Source organism: Saccostrea cucullata, unplaced genomic scaffold (genome assembly GCF_032062105.1).
Source record: "Saccostrea cucullata isolate Sc308-1 unplaced genomic scaffold, CSIRO_AGI_Scuc_v1 ctg2340, whole genome shotgun sequence".
NCBI classification, from domain to species: domain Eukaryota; kingdom Metazoa; phylum Mollusca; class Bivalvia; order Ostreida; family Ostreidae; genus Saccostrea; species Saccostrea cuccullata.
In genome coordinates, this window is record NW_026937356.1 from 11,652 (window position 1) to 23,317 (window position 11,666).

The 11,666-nt window shown below is 33.0% G+C and overlaps 1 protein-coding gene across 1 annotated transcript; it reads right to left on the reverse strand.

Moving 5' to 3' along the window:
• Window positions 1-855: 855 nt before the first annotated feature.
• On the reverse strand, window positions 856-11,157 carry LOC134248011 (probable serine/threonine-protein kinase pats1). Its single transcript, XM_062730430.1, has 5 exons — window positions 10,905-11,157; window positions 10,159-10,413; window positions 7,420-7,659; window positions 6,877-6,998; window positions 856-1,725 (listed from the first exon to the last, which is right to left on the reverse strand). The coding sequence occupies exons 1-5, from the start codon at window positions 11,155-11,157 to the stop codon at window positions 856-858; spliced, it is 1,740 nt and encodes a 579-aa protein (XP_062586414.1).
• Window positions 11,158-11,666: the final 509 nt, after the last annotated feature.

Here is an 11,666-nt window from a genome sequence, read left to right on the forward strand (position 1 = left end):
AAATGATTAAAATCTTGAGTTGATTGAATGGTGATGATTTTAAATTTACATCAATTACATCATTGCATGCTGTCCTAATAGACCTTGACACTTGAACTCACTTTTTGTGATTTAAGAGAGGTCTTATGATTAAAGCCTATTTTGAATTTAATTCTAATTTAATTTTTCTAAATATCGCTTTATACGAGGTTTAACCTACAAGTAATGTCACAATTTCAAAAACTCAACATTTTTTCACACTAATCATACTCTCATTTTGATTTTCTACTTAATGCTTCATTCAGTTCTGTGAGTAACTAATTTTTGTGTGGCAATTTCTGTTCATTCATTTACTTATAAAGAATTGCTTTTCACAGATGCAAGAAGAAAAATGTTTTTTTTTCTCAAAAATGTTCTTAGCCGACCGAAAAGTCTAATACAAAGAAAAAAAAACAGCATTCTCAATTGATGGACTGTCACTGTTTGCTTGTGTTCCAGAATTCTGATATTTCTGTGGTATTTATAATATGCTGATCTTTAATTGGATGCAGTGGACAAATAATTTCACCATCTTCTTCACAAATATATATGTCCTGCACAAATTGTCCTTTGATATCCACTGCAATCGTTCGTTCCCCGTCTTCTCGACATTTAAAGCCTCTTTCATATAATAGGCTTCTGTGAAAAGTCCCCGAAATGTCCTTTAAGATATCCTCTATAGTATTTTGAATTTTGCATGTTTGAGCTTTTTTTAAAGAACATCCCGAAACAGGGTGAAATATTTGTAGCTGTATGGATGTCTCCGTGACAGAAAGGACAACATTGTAACTTTTTACAGAAAACAAAGCCGCATTTCTATACAGACAGGATGTTCCATCAGTTTTCAACACTTTCCAGCCCTTTAACTGCATGCAAAACACAACGAGGCGGAAGAAGAGGAAAAATGGCAAGAAGCTGAATCTGTAGATAAGAACAGATGTTTACTCGTCCTCTCTGAATGAGATCAGGAATAGCATTCTCTATTTCTTTCCTGTTCATGCACGGAACATAGTGAGACTTGTTGCCAACTGCCATCAAGCCTAGTCTTTGCATAAAATTAAGTAGTTGTTTCTTATGATAGAGTAGATATCGGGGATCAGAATCCCTTGTCTTAGACAAGATCCATTCATCATCTTCTGGTAATTTTTCAGATAAAGGGTTATCGTCATTTCTCCAAATTTCTGTCAGAAGGTGGTCCTCCAAATTCCCTGTACTGTAGAATTCTTCCCAATCCTCAGAGGCCACAGGAATTCCTTTAAAATGAAGTTTGTCAGTGATTATGTGTTTAAAAGCGTCAATAAACCACTGAACGTCAATGATGATAAATTCCTTAAGTCCCTCTTCATTAAAATAAAGAACCTTTCCTGCGTCATGGTAGTATCGTAGCATATCACTCTTAGTTGTCAATTTCTCTTCTGGATCCTCCTGTTTAATGCTGTCTGTCACCTTCATGGTAAGATTCTCAATTTTTATAATCCTCTCTGAATGTTTTCGTAATTTAATTTCTATTTCGAGGAAGGCCCATTCTTTTGGAATCGTTTCTTTCCATCGCTGATGATTTGCAATGTTAAACATGTGCTTTGACAGACTGTGAAGTGCTTCGGCAGGAAACTGTATACAATAACAGTTATTTTCTACAATGTACTGTGATAACTTCGAATGCTTTGGGATCTGTTGATTCAGACTATCCAAAAGGGTGTGTTTATCCTGTAATTGTAAATAATTTCGTCTATATTGTTTGTTTACCTAACAGATTTTATAAATTTCATTTAGCTGGGAAAAAATTGTAACTTCGCGTTTTGAAGTTCTTAGAAAAAAAATCCGATACAGCCTTTCATAACTAGAGGTTCTGTGAGCATTTAAGAAATAAGATATCATTTTTAGAGTTTCGTTGGGATGTGACATGAAGTCAGTCACGTGATCAAATTCTATGACGCCCGAAGGGGCCTTATATTAGATTATCACGTACCAACTTCATGTCACATCGATCCCACTGAAACTCTAAAAAATGATATTTAGGGTCTTTCGTCTTCAGCGTAATATTTCTCATGCAAATAACTAAAAACGAAAAAGAATCTCTTAATAGGTGTTGAACCAAAATTGGTTAAGATCCTAAGAGCGTTAAAATGAAATCAGGAAAAAAGGGGCTGGGCACTCAAATTAGGGGCCAAGAGGGGCCAAAAGTCTTCAATCGATAACTCTTTAGCAGTCAATATTTTATAATACATTACTGAAGCAAAAATGTTTATCGCAACGATCTACAGCTATATATTATGATTTTTATGTCGTATGGTACATAATTAGGGGCCAAAAGGGGCCAGAATGTTAATTCTTTGACGCTTTATATCTCAAAAGTGAGAAATATTTTGATAAGTAATATTGAACAAAAGATGTTCAAAAGCATGTTCTGAACAATATACAACCTTTCATTTTTCGCTAAACGTCCCCATTAGGGAGTTGAAGGGCTGGCCCCTAAATATTTCTTTTGCAAATAACTCAAAAACGAAAAAGAATCTCTGAATAGTTGTTGAACCAAAATTGTTCAAAATCCTAAGAGCTTTAAGATGAAATCAAACAAAAGGTGCTGGGCGCTTAAATTAGGGGCCAAGAGGGGCCAAAGGTTTTCAATTGATAACTCTTCATGAGTTAATATTTTGTAATACATTACTGAAGCAAAAATGTTTATCTCAATGATCTACAACTATGTATTATAATTTTTATGTCGTATGGTACATAATTAGGGTCCAAAAGGGGCCAGACTGCTTATTCTTTGACGATTTATATCTCAAAAGTGAGAAATATTTTGATAAGTAATATTGAACAAAAGATGTTCAAAATCATGTTCTGAACAGTATACAACCTTTCATTTTTCGCTAAACGTCCCCATTAGGGAGTTGAAGGGTTGGCCCCTAAATATGTCTTATGCAAAAAATTCAAGAACGAAAAAGAATCTCTGAATAGTTGTTGAACAAAAATTGTTCAAAATTCTAAGAGCTTTAAGATGAAATGAAGAAAATTGGACTGGGCGCTAAAATTAGGGGACAAAAGTGTTCAATCGATAACTTCTTATCAGTTTATATCAGTTAATATTTTGTAATACATTACTGAAGCAAGGATGTTTATTCAACCATCTTCAACTATATATTATTTTATGTTGTATGGTACATAATTAAGGGCCACAAGGGGCCAGAATGCTAAGTCTTTTGACGATTTATATCTCGAAAGTGAGGAATATTTTGATAAGTAATGTTGAACAAAAGATGTTCAAAATCATGTTCTGAAAATATGCAACCTTTCTTTTTTTGCCAAACGTCCCCATTAAGGATTTGAAGGGTTGGCCCCTAAATATTATTTTTGCCAATAACTCGAAAACGAAAACACTTGTTGAACAAAAAATTTTTAAAAGCCTGAGATCTTTAAGATGATTTGAAGAAAAAAGGGCTGGCCCCTCATATAAAGGGCCAAGAAGGGCCAGAATTCGAAATCATGACTATTTAACGTTCAATATTTTTATTAAAACATAACGGCAGCAAAATCGTTTTTCTTAACAATATTATCATTGTAAAAAATCTCAATCAAAATCTTATCTCATCTCATCAAGAATCGGACGGAAGACCCACTCGTTGTTCACAACGAGATCTCATCTAGTTTATTTCTTATATTTATATTTTACCTTTATTCGTGTTACAAGGAAAAATACGTAAAAGGGGATATTTGGACATTGTTATAGAAATGCAGCATAAACATAACGTAACTACGGCGTCATATAACGTCAAAGTCAAGACTTTTAATAGTCTCTTGCGGTTTGCCCAACTGCATGTTGAAAATTGAATGTCAAATTCATTCATATTGTCATATAAGGTAAGACATTAGCAAATGTATATATATATATATATATATATATATATATATATATATATATATATATATATATATATATATATATATATATATATATATATATATATATATATATATATATTAAAACAGCTATAAATTATCATTTCAAAACATAATTATTTCATGGTAGAGAATCCTTTATGTTTATGTAATTACGGATGTTTTATTCCACAAATATTACAGCTTACACATATTGTTGAAAGCGGTAGAAATTGAGAATGTATGAATTACTAGTATGCAATATTTCTGGCAAACATCGTGTAACATAAAAATTTAGCGTTGGTTTGATAAAGTAATTGCTTTTCTAACTAAAGATGTTTTATTCCGACAGGGTTATACCTTATGCAATGTTCTATATAGGAACTGAAAATTGTATTATCTTTATTTGAAAGTGGTACTATTTATTCTAACCGAGGATGTATTATTCCACACAGGTTGTACTTTGAACAACCATATTTCGTGATTTTGATGTTTACAAAAAAATTCTACTGATAATATGATGATCATGACATACATGCTTCGAAAACATTTTATTCACTTCTGAATTTATGACTACAATTTATTTTCTTGTTGTACATGTATTACATTTTCTTCATTGTCATTTTGTTTCACATTTTTTTTTGTTTTAATTTATTATTGTCTTTATCCTGTTTAATGATTAATATTGAATGCCATTTTTTAGGGGCGGATGTTATATACATGCGTATAAATGTATATTTATGATAAAGACAATTTGTTAGATGCTTAGATGTATTTATGATTTAGGTATTGTTTAAATATTAAAATTAATATACTGGGTATTTGTAATTGAAAATTAATGGGTTTATTTGATCTTCAGAAAGGGCACTACTGCAAATGTTTGTAATTTCTCAAACATGACATCTCTCTCTTCATCCCAGGGTATCGATGCTATTAGCTCATAATTGTAATCAAGTTTATAGTCAGGTCTTAGACTTGTGTTTTTTTTTTAATTTGTTATTGTTTTCTGTGTTATTAATCAATGTCATTGAGCTTTACCTTAACTTTACTACTGTCTTTAAACTTGTTTCATTGGTTCATGTATTAAATGTGGGAGGAGTTTTCAAAGAGGAGACGTGCGTTAGTTTGTCTGTAATTCACTCTCAAAAATGTAATTTTTAATTTTGTACTTTTGGACTTCAATAAATTCTAAACTTTAACCATGACTTATTATTTTAACAACGGAATTATCATTTCAAAACAATATAACTATTATACTCGTCAAATATCATTCTGTGGTATAAAATGAGTTTCGGGTAAGAAATGGGTATCACAAAGAGTAACTTTCATTAGGACGGACAGACATCCCAATCACTATACAGCTTTATACCCTTTATACCATCCCAATTTCAAGCTGGGGTTATAAAACGACATGACATGAAGTTCAAATATAAACTTTTTTAAATAATAAGATACCACAGGATGGATTTTTCTAGTATATATACACTTAACAAAACTTCTAAGTGTTCACTTTTATAAGTGTATTTATATAAAAACTACTTTATGGAATGGTATGATATTTTCAAATTATTACAACAAATGAGTCCTTTCAACAATTCTAGCAAGAAAAATAAATATCACCGATGAAAACCAATGATCCATGACGAACCTTAAAAACAATCAATCCGTACTTTGTGGCACGTGTTTTGTGTAATAAGTAATTTTTTGTGATCATTGTCAAATTTTAAAAACCGGTTTCACTAAAAAACACAATACATTGGCAAAATGACCATTGAGAAAGAAGGGAGAGCCGTAAGAATGTTGATATCTGGACCATATTTGCACCACGTTTTACTAATTTTTATTTCAGTTTTTTAATTGTCCTTGATATTACTTTTAAAAATTAACAATCCGTATCAAAACCCATTTAAACACATTTTTTGATAGGCTGTGCATCTTTTTCACCGCCAATTTATCACAATTTGAAAGTTTTTGACAAAATTTAACCAAACCGGAAGTGACTTTGTTCTTCGTCTGAGGCCAAAATTTTGAGTCCAACCAGATTTATAGACAGTTAAATTGTCCTGAAACAATCTTAGAAACATGAAAACAAAAGAATTCAATCGTATGAAAATGATATCGTATGAAAAAGAAATCGGTGCTTGTGACAGTCTAATATCAGATCATGTAGTCTGAATCATGCTTAAAGCGGTGTCCTTACGTGATAAACGTCCAACGATATTGACCAAAAGACCTCTGTGTGATGATGCATCTTCAGATCTCCAGATCTGAATCCTATTGAACACATTTTTGACTTTTATAAGAAATTTTATCCCCCCCCCTCTACTTGATTTCAATGGTTTGGAAAAATCTAGGCAGTAAGTGTGGCAGCAGATGGGTCAATCTCATAATCAGGGGTACATTGTATCCAAGAGTAAAGTATGTCTTACAGTTATAGAGCGAATGGTCGTCTTACTTCAAAGAAATATCTTTGTGTGAGTTTTCATTTTGAGGGTACATCATTCACTGACACTTTGCTAAAAATTCTGACGAGAAACTTACATGATATTTACGCAACATCGAACTGAAATAAGCACCATTAAGCATGAATTAGCGAAATTATTAATTGATTGTATTTGTTCTTTAAAACTTAAAAAATGTTAGGTGAACACTTAGAAGTTTGGTTCAGTGTATTTCTTTATGGGAAAACTTTATTTGCCAAAATCAAACTTATTGGTTTTGTGATTACTTTCAGACAATACAAAATCTGTTAATAATCAGAAAATAGTTTAAAAGTTTAAAAATGAGGTCTGTAAAAAGTAAGTGTAAAATATTTAGAATTTTAATTCTGTATTTATATAAATAAAACATTTCGAATTTTTTGCCTACAAATGGGGCAACCCTCACATGTCGAACTTGTTGTTGAAGTGATTTCGCTCGCAACAGAAAAGGAATACTTTTACTTTAATAGAATTTACAAATATTTACGATAATGTTTACTTTATATTGTCGGTTATTTTCTTCCCAATGAGTCGCCACAATTAGAGCGACAGGCTTCAGCTCTTTATCATTCTCATAACTGCAGTAGGTGTGTATTGACTTCATCCAGAACTCAAAGTAGTCTACAATAACATATACACAATAAAGATAAATATATTTCCTTATATTACGCTTACACTTATATTATTTATTAATATCAATTATTATAATGAAGTACACTGTTTAAAAATTTAATTTTTCAGAGTTTGATATTATTGTCTAGAAAAAACTTGGCTCTTGATGCAGTGTCGTACAAGAAAATATTTTAATTGACTTCTTCGTGTATAACGTTTTGCATACATTACACACATGTGGATAATTTTCGTCTAATAAATTAAATAGTCTAAGATCCTTTCAAAGGGTACATATAAGCCAACACTTGCAGTAAGTAATAGTAGTCTTATCTAAAGCTTTTTGTTGGAATGACTTTTTAGATTCTTCCTTTAGATTCAGATTTTTAAATATAAGACATCAAAACACAATCAAAACGGAAAATGCAAGTACCTCCATACGTCCATCCAGAGAACACGCTACCATCTTGATCACACACTTCCTTATCCAACTTCTGGTCAAGACGTTTAGAGGCGTCCACCACCACAACATAGAAAGCTCTCCTGGTCAGGTAAATCTGGTGACAGGCGTAGTATGCACACTGTCCTCCAAAGTCGAAGAACGTCAGAGTCTTTGCGCCAATATTTGTTGCAGAATTGTTTTCTTCTTTATCATCTTTGTTTATTTGTCTTGCTAAAAATGAAACAAGAGGCCCATGGGCCTTATAGGTCACCTGAGCATTATGCAACAACTTTCCAGTGATTGAATTTGATTCATGTTTTAATCCAGATGCTATGGCATTCACAATTTTGAAAGAGGCACCATTGATCATCAAAACAATACGCTTAGCAGTTGCTTAGTTTGTTTACTTAATACCCATAGGCAGGGTAGGGGAACAAAAAATGCATTTCAAGTAATCAGTAACATTCAGCATGATCAGTAATGCCCCAATCACACATGAACCCCTGACCCTTAGGCCTAGATCCACACATTGCACAATTTTTGAAAAGGCACCCTTGCTTTTCAAAAATATTTGATTAATACCAAGGAGCATATTTCGAACAATTCATCCAGTTTCAGTATATAGGTACAGCCCCCCCCCTCCTTTATGGTACCCCTGACCCTGGGGCCTTGAAATTCACAATTCTGGAAGATTAGTACCCTTGCTCATCATAACTTTATAGGTAGTTCATCTGCTTAATACCAAGGAGCAGAGAAGAAAACTTTGAAAGATTCAATGTATTTTCAATATATAATCAATAGAGCCCCACCCTATCACTAGAACCCCTGACCCTAGGGCCATAAAATTCACAATTTTGGAAGAGGTATTCTTGCTCATCATAACTATGTAATTAGTTTATTTCATTCCTAGGAGCAGAGAAAGAGATTTTCAAAGAATTCATGTATTTTCAATACATAATCTATAGAGCCTTGCCCTAACACCAGAACCCCTGACCCTGGGGCCATAAAATTCACAATTTTGGTAGAGGCACTCTTGCTCATCATAACTATGCACATAGTTTATCTAATACCCAGGAGCAGAGAAGAAGATTTTCAAAGAATTCATGTAATTTCACTATTATAATCTAAAGAGCCCCGCCCTTACACCAGAACCCCTAACCCTGGGGCCATAAAATTCACAATTTTGGTAGAGGCACTCTTGCTCATCATAATTATGTACTTAATAGGTTTATTTAATACACCAATAAACGAGAAATATGACGATTTCTTCTATTTTCGCACTCTTGTGTCATAAATAATGACTTTTTTGCACTTAAAAAGGTAAGTATGCACGGACAAACATCTGTATATAAAACTGGAGTAGCAGAGAAGAAGATTTTCAAAGAAATAATGCATTTTCACTATATACTTATTTGGCCCCGCCCTAGCACTAGAACCCATGACCCCGGGGCCATGAATTTCACAATTTTGGTAGAGGACTCAATGCTGATTACAATCAGGCAAACAGTTTGACTGCTTGATTTGCAGGAGTAAAGAAGAAGATTTTTAAAGATTGCACTAATTTTAGTGGTTTTTGCCCCACCCCCCTAGGCCCAGTGGGGCAGGGACCATGAAATTCACAATTTTTGTTCCCCTTTACCATAGATGCTATATGCCAAATTTGGTTGAAATTGGTTCAGTGTTTTCAGAGAAGAAGCTGAAAATGTTCAAATGTTAACGCACGAACGACGGACGACGAACGACGACGGACGAAAAGTGATAGCAATAGGTCACCTGAGTTTACTCAGCGTACGAATGGCCCTCAGGTGAGTATGATTATGACTTTTTTTCATGAATCCACAATAAGCATCATTTGCATGGGTTTAGATAATCAGAATTATCTGCAGTTGTTATTACATCATAATAGCATTAAAAAAATATCACTGTCTAGTTTGTAAGGAATACCTGGACATCAACGATATTTGGAAACGAGAGATAATCGTTGATGCCTTTGGATTTCCAAACAGACTAGACAATGCTTTCTTATAATTATCCATTTCCATAACCCACCCACTGTTTTAAAATTTAAAATTAAACTCTCATGCAAATTAGATGCATTTGATTCGTCGACAAACATTTGTTAAAAAACTATTACCCACTAAATGATGAAACCACACCCCTTCGCATAGGGAAACTCAAAATTGCTGAGAGAACTAGGAGCGATATTCGAAAAAAAGACTGTGCAGAATTTATGTGCGCACGGTTCGTTGTTACATTAACATTGTATAAAACGTTCTGTGTAAATTAATAATATTTAATCAAATTCAATGACTATTTATTTCTGTTAGTTATCATCAACATTTATTTAATGAACAACTAAAGGAATTTTTGTACTATGATAATTGTCAAATGATGAGCTGTGATGAAAGATGTTTCCCAGATATATGTGTAGTTTGAAAGGGACACATGTGCTTTACATTTACTGTATTAACCTTTCAGTAGCATTTTTTTTTAGAAACTAACATTGATTCGGAATTATCAAAATAAAATCAACAAAGCGTTTTTCAATATATCAGCACAACATAACTCTATTTTTTAGAAATACGAATAATACCTTTGCTTATAAAGAGGACTTTATTTTGATTTATCAATGCGTTGCAAGCATAATACACAGCTTTAAGACATTTTATGCTACATTTATATGCATTCATGGAAAAGGTAGTTTAGTACTTTTTTAATATATAAATTTACCTTTTAATGATCTTGTTTCATCACATATGTCAAATATTTCCTCATGCACCTCCAATCCCTCAGTAGATTTTACTTCCTTAATCTCTTCTTCACTACAACCAAGCAGACGTTTAAGTAGCGTGGTTTTCCCCGCTCCAGCACATCCTACAATCATTCCCCGGGCGTGGTGGACTGTCTGTGTTCCTCTCTTAGCGTACTCCACATACCGCTCTCTGGCCTCCTGGTCCCACTTTAGTACTTCTATAGGGACCCCCACTGTATTATAAAAAGTCAACAAGGTAAATTACATAAAAAAATATATCTGACCACAAGTGATACATATTTTCTATTCCATTTCCACCTAAATACTAAAAGATGCACTTTAACTTGTTGATGCATAGACTTTATTTCAAGCTAGGACATCTCTTTTTATCATGTATATGTAAAAAAAGTGCATCAACTCTGATTGTGTATTTGAAAAAAAATGATAATATTCAGTGTGGAAGGATATTTCAGGTAAATATTTCATTCATCGCATGATAAGTACGCTTCCAAATATCAAGAATATTATATTATGTAAATGAATATATTCACGCATATACATTTTTACAAAAAAGTTTAAACAATAAAAAAAAACTACATGCACTTTCGAAAAAATAATGATAAAGTTCTGCATGAATGTACACAAAATAGAGGGATACATCATTGCATATATACAAATAAAAAAATAAAAAAATTTTACTAATACAAGGGTAAAATGTTCTTACAACGTTGACTGATCCTGTTATGAATCCTCCTTTCAGACATGGTACAGTGTGAGATGATGTCCAGCTGTAGTTTGTCTATGAGGAGGTCGTACATCTTCTCTGGTCTATTCGGTACATACAGACATCTCTCTCCCTCACTCCTCTTATACTCCCATGACCTGCAATATTCTGAGATTACGTCACGTGACGCCGTGGTCAGGAAAAACTTCAGATCACTGTCCTCCCGCAAACACTCCGTAACAAAGGCATACATGACGTCATGTCGGATGTCGTCTGATGAAAAAGTTATCACAACATTTTGTGTTTCTGTGATTCTTTCAGGAAGATTTACCAGACCGTCATCATTAATACCAGGGAAATATCTGTCTCTGATTTGATCTTTTGTACTGATGTGTGATTGCTCATTGAGATTCAGCTGGTATTTCTCAGTTAACAGTAAGCAATACAGTAGACACCTGACTTCTGGAGAATAGGTATGGTATTCATCTGAAACGAAAAAATAAATAAAACATCAAACAAGTAGATGAAAATAATTACAAAAAATGAAGAAGAAAATAAGTAAAACGAATGAAAGATTGACATTCATTAAATCTTCGTCGATTTCTTCTTTATACATATCTATTCAACATATGTGTATAAGGGCAGGATCCCCCTTTTCAATTGCTACTTTTGTCAACGATGAGCTACTCCCGATCCGATCAATAAAACTGTGAGTGGATTACATACAGTTTATTATGACATTCTGAAAAAAGATTTTTCAAA

Excerpts from the sequence above, each read along its gene's own strand:
- LOC134248011 (XM_062730430.1), bottom strand. The coding sequence starts at position 11,157 with ATGTATGCCTTTGTTACGGAGTGTTTGCGGGAGGACAGTGATCTGAAG. Across the intron at positions 10,414-10,904 it reads TAACAGGATCAGTCAACGTT|TGGGGGTCCCTATAGAAGTA; the intron begins GTAAGAACATTT and ends TTTATAATACAG. Across the intron at positions 6,999-7,419 it reads CTCTGGATGGACGTATGGAG|ACTACTTTGAGTTCTGGATG; the intron begins GTACTTGCATTT and ends ATGTTATTGTAG.